The sequence below is a fragment of the Sceloporus occidentalis genome, unplaced genomic scaffold (genome assembly GCF_023333645.1).
Source record: "Sceloporus occidentalis isolate IW3139 unplaced genomic scaffold, rSceOcc1.0.p SCAF_1, whole genome shotgun sequence".
NCBI classification, from domain to species: domain Eukaryota; kingdom Metazoa; phylum Chordata; class Lepidosauria; order Squamata; family Phrynosomatidae; genus Sceloporus; species Sceloporus occidentalis.
In genome coordinates this window covers 264,077,352-264,095,755 of record NW_028316981.1, presented here as the reverse complement: position 1 = coordinate 264,095,755, position 18,404 = coordinate 264,077,352, and the positions used below count along the sequence as shown (strand labels likewise).

General features: G+C 45.0%; 1 protein-coding gene and 1 pseudogene across 1 annotated transcript; one reads left to right on the top strand and one right to left on the bottom strand.

The window, feature by feature from the left end:
* Positions 1 to 6,769: 6,769 nt before the first annotated feature.
* LOC149323821 (5-hydroxyisourate hydrolase-like) lies at positions 6,770 to 7,819 on the top strand. Its single transcript, XM_089482319.1, has 3 exons — positions 6,770 to 6,933; positions 7,325 to 7,463; positions 7,652 to 7,819. Exons 1-3 carry the CDS (start codon positions 6,770 to 6,772, stop codon positions 7,817 to 7,819), a joined length of 471 nt encoding a protein of 156 aa, XP_089338445.1.
* A 552-nt stretch (positions 7,820 to 8,371) lies between these two features.
* On the bottom strand, positions 8,372 to 17,616 carry LOC149323820 (dynein regulatory complex subunit 4-like; annotated as a pseudogene).
* Between the last annotated feature and the right edge of the window lie 788 nt (positions 17,617 to 18,404).

The window sequence follows — 18,404 nt, the reverse complement described above, 5'->3', positions numbered from 1 at the left end:
CTCGAGCATTGGAAAAGGGATCGGGGGAAAAACCCTTCTTGCTGGCAGCCTATATGGGACTGCAGCGGCAGTCTGCTTTCAGAGCAGGCTGTCCAGTCACCTCAGTCCCAAGCTGACCAGGGGCCAAATGGGGATAGAATGGCCAGAGGCTGCTCCAGGACTTTAGTCTGTTTCACTCCTTAGTCCTTGAAACTGAGCCTAACATGAGGAATTCTCCAGACCCCAGAATTCTTCATCATCATCATCATCATCATCATCATCATCATCATCATCATTTTTTCCAACTTCTTTTTATCATTTTGAAGTATATGGTTTAAGTTGTTTTACTGTTTTGAATAATCTGAGTCCCAGTTGTTAGTAATTGATGATGATGATGATGATTAATAAAGCTTAATCATTCCCATGCACATTTCGCACAGAATATGTCCTGCACTGCCAAGAATATGTCCTGAACTGACAAGATTCTTTTAAGTGTGGGATTCCTCTTGATACTAAAACAAACAAACATGTTTTTAAAATCATTTTTTCAATATTTTCAGATATGCTTTTCATCACTAGGGACTCCTGCCTTGTGTCCAGTCATTCCCTGGATTCCCAAACTGTATCTGTGCATGTGTGAGAGAGGTTGAAGGTGTGTGTGTGTGGGCGGGATTGGTGGTGAAAGGGATGGCTGAAGCATGTTGGAAGCTTTCTGCTATTCTTGTATTTTCAGAAATACCAGCAACAACTACTAATCTGTTGTTGTTGTTGTTGTTGTTGTTTTGTGCCTTCAAGTCATTTTTAACTTATGGCGACCCTAAGGTGAACCTATCATGGAGTTTTCTTGGCATGTATTTTCAGAGGGGGTTTGCCATTGCCATCCTCTGAGGCTGAGAGAGTGTGACTTGCCCAAGGTCACCCAGTGGGTTTTTGTGCTCTAGAGGAGGATTGAACCTTGATCTCCAGAGTCTTAGTCCATAGTCCAACACTCAAACCACTACACTACTGTCAAATCTGTATCTCTAGATTCTTTCCAAGATTCCCATTTGCTGACCAAGCTTCCTTTTATTTGGGCAACTGAATAAGTAATTTGGGCTAAGATGCATAGACTTCAGTAATCTTTGCTGGCAAGGTCTGGTGACCTAAGGCCTGTGCAGCCACCTTCTTCTGTATTTTAGCTATTCTTGCTAAAATCTGGGTGAACAAATACATTACAGACACGTACATGGTTATTTTGGACCAGAAACCTGCAGTGGATCCTAAGAGCAGCTGCCACAAAGCATTTAAATTGAAAATGGCAAGTGGAAACTGAGCAGGCGTTGAATTGTTGCTGCATCTGCTTGTTTGTCGACTAACTAAATTTAATTTTGCTCATGTCTAAGCTAAATTGCATTTGTAATTCCCCTAAAAGATTATAAACATTTGAACTTGCATCCCATATAAATTACAATCATGCCTCATGGTGCTCTCCTCTTAAAGAAGCAAAAGATGCACCAGACTAAGTTCAATAATTTGTTTCTTATATTTCTTCCTGGATTTTTCTGGCTTTCAGTATTATTCACACATGAAGATGCAGAAATGTACACTCTATTTAACTTCTCAAAGATTTCTCATTAACACTGTAAATATAATTCTTTGACTCGGATAATTACGTTTTTAAAAATCACAGTCTTCAACCTTTATTGCGGTTAACAAACCATAAGGCAAATCAAAATGATTAAAATACATTATAAAAACAGAATTTCAGCTTTTAAAAATCCAGATCAAGTCAATCACCAAAAATCATCTGATGAAAACATTTAACATAGCTCAGCAACCTTATATAAACATTTTCTCTGGTCAGTTCCTAATTAATTACATTGCAAGAGGCAGGTGGACATAAAAGAACAGATGAATGGCTATGTTTTGACCCTAACAGTGTCACCAACAATGCAGTCACTGACTTTGAGTGAGTCAGTGCTGCACAGGAAGACAAATGTCTTCTAACATCTCACTTTGACAGAAATCTTTGACAGAGGTCTACACATACAATGACAAATCTTAAATTAGTAGAGCAGACTGCACAATTTCCGGATCAGATTAATAAGAGTTCATATCCTCTGTAAATGACTGATAAGTCAAACATTGAACATTGCTGGCTGAGGGATTCTGGGAGTTGTATAGTCTAAATGCTTTTCTCTTTTTTACAATGTGTTTTTAAATTTAGTGCTTTTAATAGAATTGTATTTTTAATCGTTTTGTTTTAAATAGGTTTTAGCTGTATTTTGTTTTAATTTGTTCTAGCTCACCTTGGGCCTTATACCAGGAAAAAGATAGGATATAAATAATAATAAAATGAATATAAATAAATATAATAAGCACAATTTTACTCAAGGATAGTGTTGGATTACTAAGATTGAAATCAGGGTTTCTATCCCATTGGGCTACTTTGGACAAATCACATCCTCTCAGCCTCAGAGGATGGCAAAGGCAAACTCTCTCTGAATAAATCTTGCCAACAAAACCCCATGAGCCTTAGCATCACCATAAGTCAAAAACAACTTGAAGGCACATAACAACAATGCCAAAATGTAGCCTGTTGGTCACATGAGCCTCACATTTTGGCAGCCATTGAGCTCTCCACATGGCACCTGGGGCCAGATTTCTTGAATTTTCTGCCCCTAGAATCTCTTAAATGTTGTGGTTTACTTTCCAGTCTCTGGGACCTTAGCCTATATGCTGAGGTGAAGCCTAGCCATTTCCATTTGTTTAGGGTTCTGGGCCTTGTTTGGTCCATGATGTGCCTTAGAAGTGAAAAATTGACCCCTGAACTGTGGAAGCTGCCCTTACCTGGTTTAGCTATATGCATGTATATCATATCTAGAAGACTGGATTCAGAAATTTCATTAACTTAAGAATTTATTGCAAGCAGTTTAAAGTGACTTAGCCGGATATACATTTAATTTTAAAGGCGGATTTTACTGCACACGCTGTGGGCCGGGCGAGTGCAACCTGGCTGCACCCCAGTTCCCAGCCACATTTATCTGGCCTCTTTTCAAAAATGGAAGACTCCTGGTTTTGAAAAGATGCCGGATAAGCGCAGCTGGGACCCAGGCTGCATCTGGGTTGCACTCTCCTGGATCCTGGCACATTGATAAAATCCAGCTTCAAAATTAAATGTTAATGGAGTAAGTCACTTTAAACACTTCATAGTTTCCTTCACAAAACATTCCACTCACAACAGGAGAGGTAGCAGTTTTCACTGGCTTCTTGAAGTACCCTACCTACTTGTACTTCTCAAATTTGCTCTGAGGGAGTGGAAGGTGAAGGTGAAGAAGATTACAAGCAGCATATGGAAAGTCTGAAGATATCAGGGCAGGGAAAACTATGTGAAATGATTAGAAACAATTTGAAACAAGTTAAAATAATTCAACAAATGGACTAAACCCCAAGCCATGGCCACTGAACTTCAGATTCTTGGGTAAACAGCCAAGTTTTAGGAGTTTATCGCATCGCGTTCCGAGAACATTTTTGGAACCCGATTGGAACAGAACACTTTCAGCTTTACCGCACGTTTCTGTTCCCATCGGGTTCCCATCGCGTTCTACATACCCCTCAAAGTGTTCCATATGTGTTCCTCGGAGGGAACGGATGAGAAAGTGATCCAAGCTTGTGGAAACGTTTTTAAAACGGTCCAAGAAATGTCAGAGCGGTAATGTAATCCGTTCTTACTTCCGTTCCCATGTTCTGCCTTGTTGTGATTGGCTGAAAGGACTTCCCTCCCTGCATTCTGTTTCCCAAGCCTTAGCCTGGCCCTGGATGGGGCTCCGCGATCGCAGAGTCCTCCAAAGCCTGGCTAGGGCTTGAGAGAGGCTGTCTCCCAGGCCCCAGCAAGGCCTTGGACAAGGTTTAAAAATGTAGGACCTTCCTTTTAAAATTTCCTGGCCAGGAAATTTTTTTAAAAGTCCTACATTTTAAAACCTTGTCCTACATTTTTCCCAGTTTGGAGGTCCCCAGGGATGGCAACCCTATGTTTATGTATATGTATAACATTTATATATATATATATATATATATATATGTGTGTGTGTGTGTGTGTGTGTGTGTGTGTGTAAAAGTATACATACAATATATATACAATATACATATTTTAAATATGTAATATATACAAAATATATATTATATATAATATAAATATATTACACACAATATATACATAATATATATATATATATATATATATATATATATAAACACACATCAATTTTTGTATATATAGATTGCTGACTATATGTATGTGTGTGTGTGTGTGTGTGTGTCTATATGTATGTGTGTATATAAAAAGATTAGGTTGTGTTTGCACAAATATCTCCCTGTAAAAGCCTTTTGTTCTGTGTATGTGGTACTCATGAACAAGAATACACTGTTACAAATACGCATGCGCAAATATTGAAACGTTCTCATACTTATCACGCTTCCTATAAGGACAAATGCGGTAAATTGTATTCCTGTAACGTTCTCGGAAGGTTTTACATTTTGGAATGCGATAATATCTGTTCCCATAACATTACCTCTTGAAACGTTTTGGGAACAGAATAGAAACGTTTCAGGCACTGATGTGATAAACTTCTTAATGTGGTGCTAAAAAGAGGCCAGCATCAAGTGAATCTCAGCTCTGAACAGTTGTGTGTGTGTGTGTTTAAAAAATAAAACTGGTTCTAAGGGAAGAGCTATAAAATGAACATGGAATAGAACTGTCTAGCTATTAACTTTATACTTGTATGTAAACACATTAGTGCTACTCTCTATTACCACTATTTCCTAATATTTATTACTAACAGCAGCAGTGATGTTGCCTGTTGGGAGAAGACAGTCCTATCTGAGAAAGTCTTATCTTAGTCCAGGTTCCCATCTTGCCCTCACCACATTCTACCTCCCCCCCCCCCCCCCACAGCATTTCATATACAAAGGGATCTTATAGCACCTTTGAGACTAACTGAAAGAAAGAAATTGGTAGCATGAGCCTTCATAGACTTCAGCCTATTTCTTCAGAAGCCCTCCCTTCAGCCACCATCTTGAGGGAGAGAAAGGCAGACTAGCTTGTGAACCCAGAGCAGAGCTCTGCTGTTCTGTTTCTGCTGCTCCGCTCCACTCTGGGGCCCACAACAAACTCCAATTCCCAGAATTCCATAGCATTGAACCACAGCAGTTAAAGGACTCTCAAAGAGGATCATTTCTGCAACATGGATGCAGCCTTTGCAACTCCATTTCTTGTAGCTTTCCTTTTTTTTTCTAAAATATTCTTACAATATATTTACAAACATAAACAGAAACAGATGCTTACATATATTCTCGCTTATCTCTTTCCCCTCCCCCCGCATGCTTACATTATTACATATTCTATTTTTTTTCTTTATATATCTCTTCTTCTTCATAATACTCTGACTAAATGTAATAGTATCTTACATATATATCTTTTCTATAGTCCTTATCTTCCGGTATTACCTCCCGTTATTATTTCAATTGGATTAACATATTTCTGGCTCTTCTATATACATTCCCCGTTTCATGTGTCCATCTATCCAGCTTCATCTCTCCACATTGTTTTCTCAATCTTTTGCTTAAATTGTTCCGGACTATGTATTGGTTTTCTAGTATCTAGTACTAACACAACCTTTTTGTCTATTTATTAACGGAGTTGTCCTCACCCTTTATTTCCTGTAGCTTTCCTTTTTTATTATTATTATTCAGAGGGCCTTTTAGAACTGAAGGCTTTTAAGAAAAGGGCTGTAGGGTTTTTTCGTACTGCTCCAGGTTGCACCATTTTATCCATTTTTAAAAAAAAATCCTTTTAAAGTACAAACAAGGGCCCCTTGGCATCCATGGAGGCTTAAGCCCTGTTTAATACAATGGCATAGCAAAATGGTGTCCCTTGCCATCTGAGATAAAGAGGGCCGACTGTACATTTACAGATTTGCTTTCATGTGGGTAATAGTTTGAATGTTAGCTTTTGGTATGTTGTTGTTTCATTTCCACTGCAATTATATTAATGGAGTCCCAGTCCTGGGGGAGACTTGACATTTGTCTTCCATTTTCTGTTTGTTCTGTTCTGAAGAAAACACCCAAAAGACTGAAAACAGGAGATGAGAAAGTTTGCATTGAACACTGTTTTGTAAATTTGGGGAGGGTAGGAAGACATTTTAAAAAAAAGATTGAGAAAGTTCAATACAACATACTCCATTTATAAGGACAGGTGGCTTACCTGTAACAATATTTCTTCTTTGAGTGGTCATCTGCAAATGCACACAAATGGCTTAGACTGACCAGTTTCGGTCAGTGGAGGAGGGAGCGCCATGCCACACAAGAAAGGCACATAGACCCCAAACACAATGGACATTTATGAAACCAGGCACGCAAACATGGGGACAAAGAGTCCCACTAATATGACAATTCTACAGAGTCAAATAGAAAATCCAATGCTGAGACATAGTGGGAAAAGTCCCCAATGGAGGGGAAACGTGGCCATTGGCGGAAAAATGGGCTTAACATTTTCTCCTCAGGAGTACAAAGGGACCTTGCCAAGTGCATTAACTGAGGCGAGTGGCCATTTTATTAAAAAAGAATGTTCCTCAGAAAAATAAAGGGCCTTGCCAAATGCAAAGGTGAGGCAAGCTGTTGTTCAACAGCTTTACCTCAACATTTAAATTCACACTTAAGTACACAAGTGACAAGCAATTTAGGAGAGAAGGGCTGCAGCTGCTGCAGTGCGGCTTCTGAGCAGACCTCAGCGGCTGCTTTTTTAGGCTCTGACATGGCCCTTTCTGAATCCCAGGCTCCGGCTGGTGACAGAGAACCCAACGCTTCCCTGACCGTCCACGCCCTGAACATCCTAACCAGCCTCCCTGCCACAGGCCTGGCCATGCGCTTCCTGCGGCTGGAGGATCCTAACGCATCGTGGATGGAGTTGACGAAGAGGTAGGTGGGACAGAAGAGGGCTTTCCACGCTACATGGTTATAGCACTACGGATCCACTTTAAGTGGGACTGCATAGAATCACAAGGTTGGAAGAGACCCCAAGGGTCATCCAGTCCAACTCCATGATATGCAGGAATATGTCAAAGTACCCTTGGCCAATGTCAATCCATCCTCTGTTTAAAAACTTGCAAAGGAGGAGACTTCACTACCCTCCGAAGCAGCTAAGTACATGCCCTCAAGTTCAAATCCCAGGGTTCCATAGAGTGGGACCATGGCAAAGTGGAATCATAGTCCAATAGCTCTGTAGTGCGCAAGGGCTCTTGGATGCACTCAACAAGGGCATGAAAGAGCTGGTTGTGCTGCTGTGCCCATTCATGCCTTTCTGTTCCAGCGCAATCAACACAGACGGGCGTTTGGACAAGAGCAGCCTGGCACCCCAGCGGTTGAAAGCAGGCACCTACAAGCTGCACTTTGAAACAGGGCCATACTGGCACCAACAGGGCTACCGCAGCTTCTACCCTTACGTGGAAGTAAGTTTTGCTCCCGGCCCGGGTAAAGTCTGAGGCTGGTGGGAAGGGAAGCAGGAGGAACCGTGGCACACCAGAGAGGCCTGAAGGCCAGGTCTCTCTCCTCTTATGGATGACCTTCCTGTTGTGGCTCAACATATATATGCATATACATATATATATTTGGACAACAGCTCTTTTGTCTGTTCCAGGTCATCTTCACCATCACAGAGGCAGAACCAAAGGTCCACATCCCGCTGCTGCTCAGCCCCTATTCCTATACCACCTATAGGGGAAAGCTAGTTCAAGAGATGGGACTGGCTCAGAGAAAGGACACTCTCGGGGCATTCAGACCACACTGGCTTGTTTCCAAGAACTGAGAGTTGGGGCTGCAACCCCAGCCCCTGGCTTTACACATGGGGGCTTGGCTACAACCTGCTGCCTGCCATTAAACATGAGACAAAATAAACAGCTAACTGTGCAAGGTTGTTGTGAGTGAATGTAAAGACTGCTCCATGAAAGCCTTTTATAAAAGCCTTCTTTTAATGAAATGAGTGTCTGGGGAAAGCCTTAGCCCCTCGTCCGATGGGTATGGCACTTGTGGGGCTCCAGCAGAGGAGTACATCGGTGTTTGTGTAGCTGCTGCTCTTGATAAGGGGCTCTTGAAGGAAAGGAGAGATCCACAGGTTCCCCCAAATCTTATCTTGAAAAATGGGAGGAGGCCTGCTGAGACCAGATATGAAAAGCCTCTCACACACTGGAGTCCGTTTAATGCACAGGAAGGCTGTGGGTCCTGCCCTGATGTCTCTCCCAGGTGCTGCTGCATCCAGGCCTTCCTCTTCTTCCTCCTTTCCCCAGACCCCCAGCAAGGGCACCAGGCAGGCCTTTTCCACGCCAGACTCTCAGGCTGCCACTGTTCACAAGGACTGGGCCTGGAGGTTCTGCTACGTAGGCGTGGAGACAAATCCCGCGGGGCCTTGGCCCAGAGTCTGGCCGAGGACAGAGGTCTCCAGCGGCTTGAAGCCCAGATTGTCCAAGGGGATCCCAAAGGCGGACAGTTTGGCCTCGTATGTGTGCAGCAAGTCATTGTGTGCCTGCAGAGGGAGTGAGGGAGAGGACAAAGTTATCAGTGGATACCACTGCATTCTGGAATCCAGAAGGATGAACTACCCAGGGTTTTCCCAAGAGAGCTACAGCCACTCTTTTGGGGGCATCTATGCAACTGTGGCTAGCCACAAAGGCTTTCAGACTAAGAATGGTTAAATGCCAAATTTCCAGACTACAAGGAACATGACACATGCTCTTACCTTGCACACTCTGGTAAGCTCATACTGCAGGTCTTTGATGGCATTGTTTTTGGAATCAAGCACATCCTGTGAAGGAAGATGGGGGGCGGTGTTAATGCAGCATGTCAAAGAACTAGCACAATAGAGGCTAACCAGTGCCTTGTGCGGGTATGTATTGGGGGGATGTCTGGGTACTGTTTGAGGGGTGGGTCACTGACCATTCCTTTATGACCAGAGTGGGGCAGCTTCTCCAGCAGAGCCAAGGCTCACTTCTTTTCGACAGCCAGCATGGCACAGTGGTTTGAGCACTGTGCTATGACTCTGGAGAGAAGGACTTCCATCCTCACTCAGCTATGGAAACCCACTGGGTGATCTTTTGCAAGTCATACTCTCTCAGCCTCAGAGGAATCATAGAATCATAGAATCATAGAATCTTAGAGTTGGAAGAGACCACTAGGGCCATCCAGTCCAACCCCCTGCCATGCAGGAAATCCAAATCAAAGCATCCCTGACAGATGGCCATCCAGCCTCTGTTTAAAGACCTCCAAGGAAGGAGACTCTATCACCTTCCGAGGAAGTGCATTCCACTGCCGAACAGCCCTTACTGTCAGGAAGTTCCTCCTAATGTTCAGGTGGAATCTCTTTTCCTGTAGCTTGCATCCATTGTTCCGGGTCCTGTTCTCTGGAGCAGCAGAAAACAAGCTTGCTCCCTCCTCAATATGACATCCTTTCAAATATTTAAACAGGGCTATCATATCACCTCTTAACCTTCTTTTCTCCAGGCTAAACATCCCCAGCTCCCTAAGTCGTTCCTCATAGGGCATGGTCTCCAGACCCTTCACCATTTTTGTCGCCCTCCTTTGGACACGCTCCAGTTTCTCAATGTCCTTTTTGAATTGTGGCGCCCAGAACTGAACACAATATTCTAGGTGGGGCCTGACCAAAGCAGAATACAGTGGCACTATTACTTCTCTTGATCTAGACACTATACTTCTATTGATGCAGCCTAAAATAGCATTGGCCTTTTTAGCTGCCGCATCACACTGTTCACTCATGTTCAACTTGTGGTCTACTTGGACTCCTAGATCCCTTTCACACGTAGTTTCATTGAGCCAGGTGTCACCCATCCTATATCTGTGCATTTTATTTTTCCGCCCTAAGTGCAATACCTTACATTTCTCTGTGTTGAATTTCATTTTGTTAGCTTTGGCCCAGCTTTCTAGTCTATTCAGGTCATTTTGAATCTTGATCCTGTCCTCTGGGGTATTAGCTATTCCCCCTAATTTGGTGTCATCTGCAAATTTGATAAGTATGCTCCCAATTCTGTCATCCAGGTCATTGATAAAGATGTTGAATAGCACTGGGCCCAGGACAGAGCCCTGTGGGACCCCACTGGTCACTTCTCTCCAGGATGAAAAGGAGCCATTGTTGAGCACCCTTTGGGTTCGGCCGGTCAACCAATTACAGATCCATTTAACAGTTCCTTTGTCTAGCCCACATTTTACAAGCTTGTTTGCAAGAATGTCATGGGAAACCTTGTCAAAGGCCTTACTGAAATCAAGATATACTATATCCACAGCATTCCCTTCATCTACCAAGCTGGTAATTTTGTCAAAGAAAGAGATTAGATTTGTCTGGCATGACTTGTTTCTCTGAAACCCATGTTGACTTTTTGTGATTATGGCATTGCCTTCTAGATGTTCACAAACTCTCTGTTTAATGATCTGCTCCAGAATCTTTCCTAGAACTGATGTCAGACTAACTGGACGATAATTGTTTGGATCCTCTTTTTTCCCCTTTTTGAAGATGGGGACAACGTTTGCCCTCCTCCAGTCTGCTGGGATCTCTCCTGTTCTCCAGGAGTTTTCAAATATGATTGCCAATGGCTCCGATATTACTTTTGCCAGTTCTTTTAATACCCTTGGATGGAGTTCATCTGGTCCCGGAGACTTAAATTCATTTAGATTAACAAGGTGTTCCTCTACTATCTCTTTACTTATTCTGTGCTGAAATTCCCCTATTCTGTCCTCTGCTCCATTATCCTCAGGTTGAGCACCCTTTGCCTTTTCTGAGAAGACTGAGGCAAAGAAGGTGTTGAGTAATTCTGCCTTTTCTCTATCTCCTGTTAGCATTTTGCCATCTTCTCCACGCAGTGGCCCTACCGTTTCCTTCTTCTTCCTCTTGCTGCGGACATATCCAAAAAAGCCCTTTTTATTGTTCTTAACCTCTCTAGCAAGCCTGAGTTCATTCTGCGCTTTAGCTTTTCTGACTTTACCCCTACACATGCCTGCTATTTCTTTGAATTCCTTTTCGTGATTTCCCCCTTTTTCCATTTCTTATACATGTTCCGTTTCAAACTTAGCTCGGTTGAAAGTTCCTTAGTCATCCACCCTGGTTTCTTGAGACACCTCCCGTTTTTCTTTCTCACTGGAACTGTTTGAAATTGTGCCTTCAGTATCTCCCTTTTGAGAAACTCCCATCCGTCCTGAACTCCTTTATCTTTTAGTATTTCTGACCATGGAATCGCCCTCAATACTTCTCTAAGTTTACTGAAATCCGCTCTCCTAAAGTCTAGGATGCGTGTCTGACTCTGCCTGGCTTCTCCTCTCCATTGTAGGCAAAGGCAAAGCCCCTCTGAACAAGAGCCCTATCACATTGCACTATTACAGCACTATATTCCACTTTAACTGCCATGTCAAAATCACACAGAATTGTGGGATTTGCAGCCTCACTAAGAAACCTACAAACAGAACTTGGAAATCTTAGTGGCGGGGGGGGGGGGGATCCAAAGAAGTTACATCCTTAAGATGTGACCATCAGTCTCAGGAGAGGAAAGCTCCTTTGGTCCTGTCTTTTTTGGCAAGGGAAGTGGAAAAACAAAGTGGCACAAATCTACTAATCCCTAGAAGTGGAAGTTCCCTGTGGAGTTGCCTTGTGTAGTGGCAGCTGAGCACAGGAATGTGGAAGCCTCAGAGGGAAGAAGCAGCTGAGTGAGGTGCTCCGCTCTGGGAAGCCTCCCTTGCCTTTCACATCTCCAGTTACTGGCGCCAGCAGGACTTGGAATGTCTCAGCTGCAAAGCCCCATTCCCAGATGCTTTAGGTCCCCGGAGACTGATATTTCCATCCCATGGACCAGCCAGCCAAGAGAGGCAGCCAAAGGTGGAAGGAGCCACTGGGATGCCCACAGGAGCCTTGACCTGTGGCTGCCCTTGAATCTGAGGCCTGGCCCAGTGGGCAGTGTGCCAGAGCATGGGAAGGCTCCTGGGGGAAAGGATCTGCTAGCCCTGAAAACACAGTGTTCATGTTTAGCAGGAAGGCATTTCAGAGATGGCAGCATAGGAAGAAGGGGGAAATAGCAGGGAACTCAGCAAAAAGGAAAAGCCTGTGGAGTGGAAAGGAGGAGGCTCACTGTATGGTTGGTGGTCCCTGAGCCCCTGGAGGAGCTAGAAGGCCCTGACTGCCCCAGGAGGCCTCAGGGAGAAAGGGAAGAAGGAGGGAAGAACTGTAAAGACAGACAAAGCTGTCCCTGCTTTTCATGTCTACCAGCAGGGCCCCCAAAACTGTCTTTAAAGTAGGGTGTTCACCTCTGGCAGGCAGGTCACCATTAAGTTTGACTATTTGCAGTTATGTTTTTTAGAAGACAATGAAAACACATTACAGTGTCTTAAACAAACATTATCTTCACCACCTAAGTAAAGATCCTAACACTCTGAGTAGCATGAAAGCAACAGCAAAATAATGGTAATTTAGGATGCTTCTGAGTGACAGTTCCCGCGAAGCTCAACTACATAGGATTCTTGGTGGTGCCAGGTCATTTTGGATAGGGGCGCCAGCCTCCTCATGAAGGGGACTTGAACCACCCTTGCCTTCCTTGTTTTGGGGTCCATGCCACTGGTGATTGGGTAAATAAGCAGGAGACAGTTTTGACCAAAAGGCAAGGCGTTACTTCAGGCCCTCTCAGCTGCACATGGGAAAAGGTGTGCTTGATCTTTGCGATAATCTGGATTCTTGGACCGGATGAAACTGCACTCATCCAGCAGACTGGCATCTGCCACTTGGGCACAGGGCACATGAATAGGAAACTTCTAGAACAGCATTGTGTTGGTGCTAAAGCCCATCCTTACCCTGATCATATGCTCAAGGGGGTGACAATGAGTGAAATCCCAGCAATCTGGTTTTATAGATCAGATTGCTGTTCCTTCCTTCTGTCTCCTCAAAATGGGACTTCAAGCTTGGGCAGGGCTGGAGAAAGTTCATTTTTCGGGGAGGCTGCTCTTTTCTCTGCCAGTGTGGCTATTGCCTTCATGTGTTCACCCCACCAGCAATTCTTCATTTCCTGAGATTCTCATTGAGATTTAAAAAACTGGATGGAGATATGAAAATACTCCTAATAAGTAAGTATAATTCCTTGGGAAGGGAGCCGTAGGGGGCAGAGTACCTCCAGCTTGCGGGTGACCACGCTGAGGGTGCTGGGGTCGAGGTTGGAGGCTGCCAGGACCTTGTTGAGCTGCACTTCCTTCTTCTCCTGGATGTTGGCCAGACCCAGCAGCTTCCGCTCCAGCAGCAGATTCTTGAAGCCCGTCTTCTGCTGCACCTCGTTGATGGCTTTGGTGAACTTCTGGTACAGATCGTCTCACTCTTCCTGAACCTGGGCAACCACCACCAACACACATACACACGGGGTCAGAGAGCAGCGAACCCAGCTCAGAGTTGGGAAAGATCCTCTTTTGGACTCCAGTGCCCAGAATTCCCCTGCCAGCATGGCCACGCTACCTGTTAACCTTGCTGGCTGGGGGCATTCTGGAAGATGTAGTCCAACAAGAAGGTTGTTTAAGTGCTGAGACTGCCTCATCATGCTTCCTCCCAAACACCTTCATTAGGAGAAGGCAATGGCTCCTTCTCCAAGCCTTCACAAGGGGCTGCTACCAAGACATCCTCACTTCTAACTTGCGTGTACTTCCCCTTCCCTGGAGCCAGATGGATGTGACCTGCAGTGATCCTGGCTTCTCACTCTGTGGCAATAAAGGGACCACCCAGCATTCCAGGCATGGCCAGTGTTCTCAGGAAAGGAGCCACAGTGCAAGGAAAGGGGCTCTGTTCTCCCCCTCCGACAAAGTTGGCAAGATTGGCGCTGGAAGCCAGATGGGTGGGAGTGGGGAGAAGGCAGCCTGACCCACTTCTCCTCAGGCCCCTTCATTAAGACAAGCCCACGATGGCCCTCTGAAGGACAAGCAGCTAATGAGCTCCTGGGCTTAACACTTGAAGACAAATGAGCCCCTCTTCCAAATGAGTCACGCTTGCTTCCCACAAAGTAGCCCATGAATTACACACCACACACAGGGAATTTCAGGGCGGATCTTTCAGATTCTCCAATGGAAACCCCAATTTTATTGTGCGACTCTGATTGCCTTTCTTGTTCCCAGGTAGACCAGGGCTTATTTGGTGAGGTTTTTCTCTCCAACAAAGGTAAAGCAATAGTGAATTTGGCTTTCACTGGCAAGTTTATTTGTTACAACACATAAACCTATCTCTAGTTGTGACAGGCAAAGGCTTCTTGACAGGCTCAATGTGCTCTCCCTAAAAAAGAGGGTCTTGCAGCCCCACACAGGACAGAAGCAGCCTAAATCTCAAAGGGCGTTCAACTTTGGTGCTACTAATGGAGATGGCTGGGAGAACATTTGGCTTCTCCAGAAAGCCAAGAGGACACATTTTAATAACTGCAGGGGTCTGAGGTGCTTCAATTTTTAACCTCTGTTTATCAACCTTCCTGAGGCAACTGCAGTGATTTGGGAGCTAAAGTGGCAATGGCTGTTGCTGCTGCAACCCTGAAATTCCTGCCTTAAGCGTCCCCTTTTTCCCCACCTCAAAGAATATCCAGAGGGGCCTTCAGGGAGGGTAGGAGGTCTAATGCATGATGAGAGAACATAGACTGAGGTCTTTTACCCCAAGCTGGCTAAACCCTGGATCTCCCTTCCCATCTTTTCAGATGCTGAGATCAGCCACAGCACCCCTAGCTCTCACTTGGTCCCTACCTTGCTGAATTGCTGCTGAAGCACCTCATGCTCCCACTGGAGATCCTTCAGCTCCTTCTCAGTCACTTTTAGGCAGGCCCGGTTGCTCTGCAGAGAGAAGGGAAGGAGTTGTGGGGCTGAACATGCAGGAAAGCCCTTGAGCAAGTTCTTCTTTGTCCCCAAGAGTCTGAGTGCCATTCCGATTCTTGTAAATACCAGCATGGGGGTCTGTGCAGGAGCATCTCCTTGGTCAGAGAGGCAGCTTAACTGCCCAGTCTTACTGGGGAGGCCTAGGTATGATCCTAGGGAGTGCTGAACCCGGGGACTTACCACCAGCATGATTTTGTCCTTCTCGTAGTGCGCCAGCTTCCTCTGCAGCTCAGCCACTTCCTCGCAGGCTTACTGCAGTGGCTCCACCGGCCTTTTGTTCTGGAGCAACACTTCCGCCATCTCCTTCTCCAAATGATCTTCCTTCTTCTTCATTTCCTCCATCTGCTCCTGTATCTCAAGATGGAATAAACCTGGTCATCAGGCCTCATCCACCTTGTCCTAGCAGCAAAGGACCCCAGTGTCCTGCATCATTCCTTCCTTCCCCTTCCACTGCCTGCTACCTGACCACACATCCCTGGCCCCTGCTTGCAGTCTCCCTTGGACAAAGTCTTGTGCGGTGGATTTTACCTTGAGGGTGTTGATCAATGCCAGGTTGTTCAGTCACATCATTGTAGTAGTTCTTGATGTCACTGAAGGCCTTCTCATGGTTCTTCATCAGTGTGTTGATCTGCCCATTCTTCCTCTCTTTGATCTCATGGATTTCAGTCTTCCTGCACAGGTCCAGCTCTTCACGGAGCACTCACATCTTTTTCTCATACTTGGCCTCAATCTCTGGGGAAGCAGCAGCCAGAGCAGATTTAGTGTCCAAGTGAACAGGGGATAAAGCCATGGAAGTACCTGAAGGAGCACCTCTTGCTGCATCTATATACCTGCCCATGGACTGAGGTCTGAAGGACCCCCTGTGCCCCACCAGTGGGTGCCATACATTGTGCATGGAAAGATGGACTTCTCTTTTGGGACACCCAGCTGTGGAATGCCTTCCTCACAGAGGCCTGATATTGGTGCTAATGCTGAATTCATTCTACTGCTAAGTTAAAATATGGCTTTTATCAAACCCTTTAGGGTTTAATTGTTTTTCCCAAATCTGTACAGGTTGGGTTTTTTAAAAAGCCTGTTAATATTTGTTTAAGTGCTAAATTCTTTAATATACCATTTAAATTATTCTAAATTGATTTTATCTGTATGATATCCTGAGATCTTGCTATATAAACACTTTAATAAATAATAAACAAGTAAATAATAAATACGCTAGCCTGCTGAACCTGAAGGGAGGAGCCCTGATGTGGACACAGCTCATTTTATCGTGACTTTTGATGGCCAATCCCAGAACTGACCTTTCACTTGTCTCTCAAAGTCATTATGCAGTCGTGTTGTGTCTTCTAGTTGTTTCTGCCAAGACAACAAGGCTGGTTAGTGATGCTTCTTGCAAACATGGAAGGGGCCACTCCCTCCCACCCAAGACGTCTGGAGAAAGAGCAGAGGGCTGGGGAGTCATGCCCAGAAAGCAGGTTTCGTCCTGGCCCAGGTGTCTGGGATCCCAGGGCAGCCTCCATTTCAGACATACCAGGCACAGGTTCTTCAACACCATCTCGTTGGCCAGCTCCTGCTCCTTCAGCTCCACCTTCAGGGTGCGCATGTCCTTACGCAGCTCCATTTCCTGGGACCGGTGGTCCTTCTGAGCCAGCTTCATGGACACCGTCCCCTCCACCTTCAGCTCCGTGAGGTTATTCTGGTGCTCATAGAGCAGGTGCTTCACTTTCTGTTTGTAAACCTGAGACGAGAAAAAGAGGCCGAGGCTCAACTCACAGGACCAGAATCCTCGAAAGCAATTTCCATAAGCTCCCATTAACACCCATCAGCAAGGACACATCATTCTGTAGAGCACCTGACAGAGCTCAACTCAATGTGGGTGATTCAGTGCTGTTCCGGTGAAGGAAGGGGCAAAGAGGGAAGAAATGGGTGATACCCCCCCCCTCCAGAGCCTCACTTTGATCTCCACCTGGTGACGCTCTTCTGCCTCCTCCATTTCACGGTCCTTGTTGCGCAGTTCTGCCTTCTTCTCGTCCAACTGCCGCCGGGTGATCTCCCAGAAGGTGTGGATCTTGTCCCGCTTCAGCTGGAAGTAGTTGTGCTCCTCTCTCTCATGGTCCAACTCCTCCCGGATCCACCCAATGTGTTCGTCCAGCTGCACGACCGAGGAAAGGGGGTCAGCCCATGTCAGGGATGGATGGAGAGGATGAAGAGGGAGCTCACACATATGGCACACAAGTTGTGCATGCATAGGGCTCCTTTGCTATCAAGGTCTGAGGGCAGCGTTTTTTAATTTTGTTTCTTAACTTCATACTTTTATTTAAAAACAAACAATTCGGTACAAAACAAATACAGAAATAACTTTCCATTACTTGATCATTGATATGTTTTTTTCTCCATTTCTCGTGTCAACACAGATCTAATCTTATATTTCTTAACTGAAGTGATTTTTTTAATAGAGCAAATTTTCTGCAAAATTTTTATGACATTTATGTAATCAACTTAGCTATAATCGCTTCCCAAAATGAGAAAATGGAACTGCACATTTATCAACATTGAGTAAATGCTTGGTTCTGTTTTTTTTTTTTTTTTTTTGTAGCAGAGCGGGGAATCATGAAGCCCTCCAGATGCTGTTGGACTGCTACTCCCAGCAGCCCTAACCAGCGCAGATGGGAAATGAAATGGTGCACATGCCCCATCCTTGCTGACCTGCTCCTTGGTCATGCCCTCAGGCGGAAGGGCATCCACCACCAGGCTTTTCCCTTTGCCCTTCTTGCCACCTCCAGCTTTCTTCTCAGCTTTCTTTTTCGGCGCCTGAAAGGAGGAAAGGAGGAAGAGAGGGAGAGACATGAGCAAGTGGGACTGATGTGAAGTCAAGGGCTTTCACGGACGGCATCCATAGTTTTTTGTGGGTTTTTCAAGATACAGCCGTGTTCCAGAAGGATTTATTCCTGACGTTTTGCCTGCATCTGTGGCTGGCATCTTTAGAGAAAGGAATTCTGGACCATGCCAACAACTATTCAGGATGCACAGGGAAGCCATTGAAATCCAGAAAAACCTAGACAACTTCAAAAGGAAAGAAGAAACCCTGAAAGTGAACAAACTTTGGCTCCCAGTCCTGAAAAACCCCAAAATCAAGACCCAGCAAATGCAAATGAAAAGCCCCCAGGGATAATGGGGTTTCCCAGCAGACAATGGATCATTAAGCAAATAGACATTCTATAGGCCTTGCCATTCAACAACAGAACAATAAACAAATTAACATGGAAATGGCTTCCTTTCAGCCAACAGTATATACACTCCTCCCTCCACATTCCCTGGGGTTAAGGGCACAGGACCCCCCTTAAAGGGGATAAACCGCAAATAAGAAAAAACATGTTTTTACCTGAGAGGACACCTCTCCAGGAATCTCTAGGTCCTCCAGGGCAACTCTGTGGTCAACATCTGCCAGACACTGACCACAGAGTTGCGCTGGAGAAACTACAAAGGTCTAGTGGAGTGTCTTCTCTAGGTAGCTCTAGGTCATC

What these genes read in the sequence shown, in the direction of transcription:
- LOC149323821 (XM_089482319.1), top strand. Translation starts at nt 6,770, where the DNA reads ATGGCCCTTTCTGAATCCCAGGCTCCGGCTGGTGACAGAGAACCCAAC. An exon ending in TGGATGGAGTTGACGAAGAG is followed by an intron (nt 6,934 to 7,324) that starts GTAGGTGGGACA and finishes TTTCTGTTCCAG; the next exon opens with CGCAATCAACACAGACGGGC. An exon ending in GCTTCTACCCTTACGTGGAA is followed by an intron (nt 7,464 to 7,651) that starts GTAAGTTTTGCT and finishes TGTCTGTTCCAG; the next exon opens with GTCATCTTCACCATCACAGA.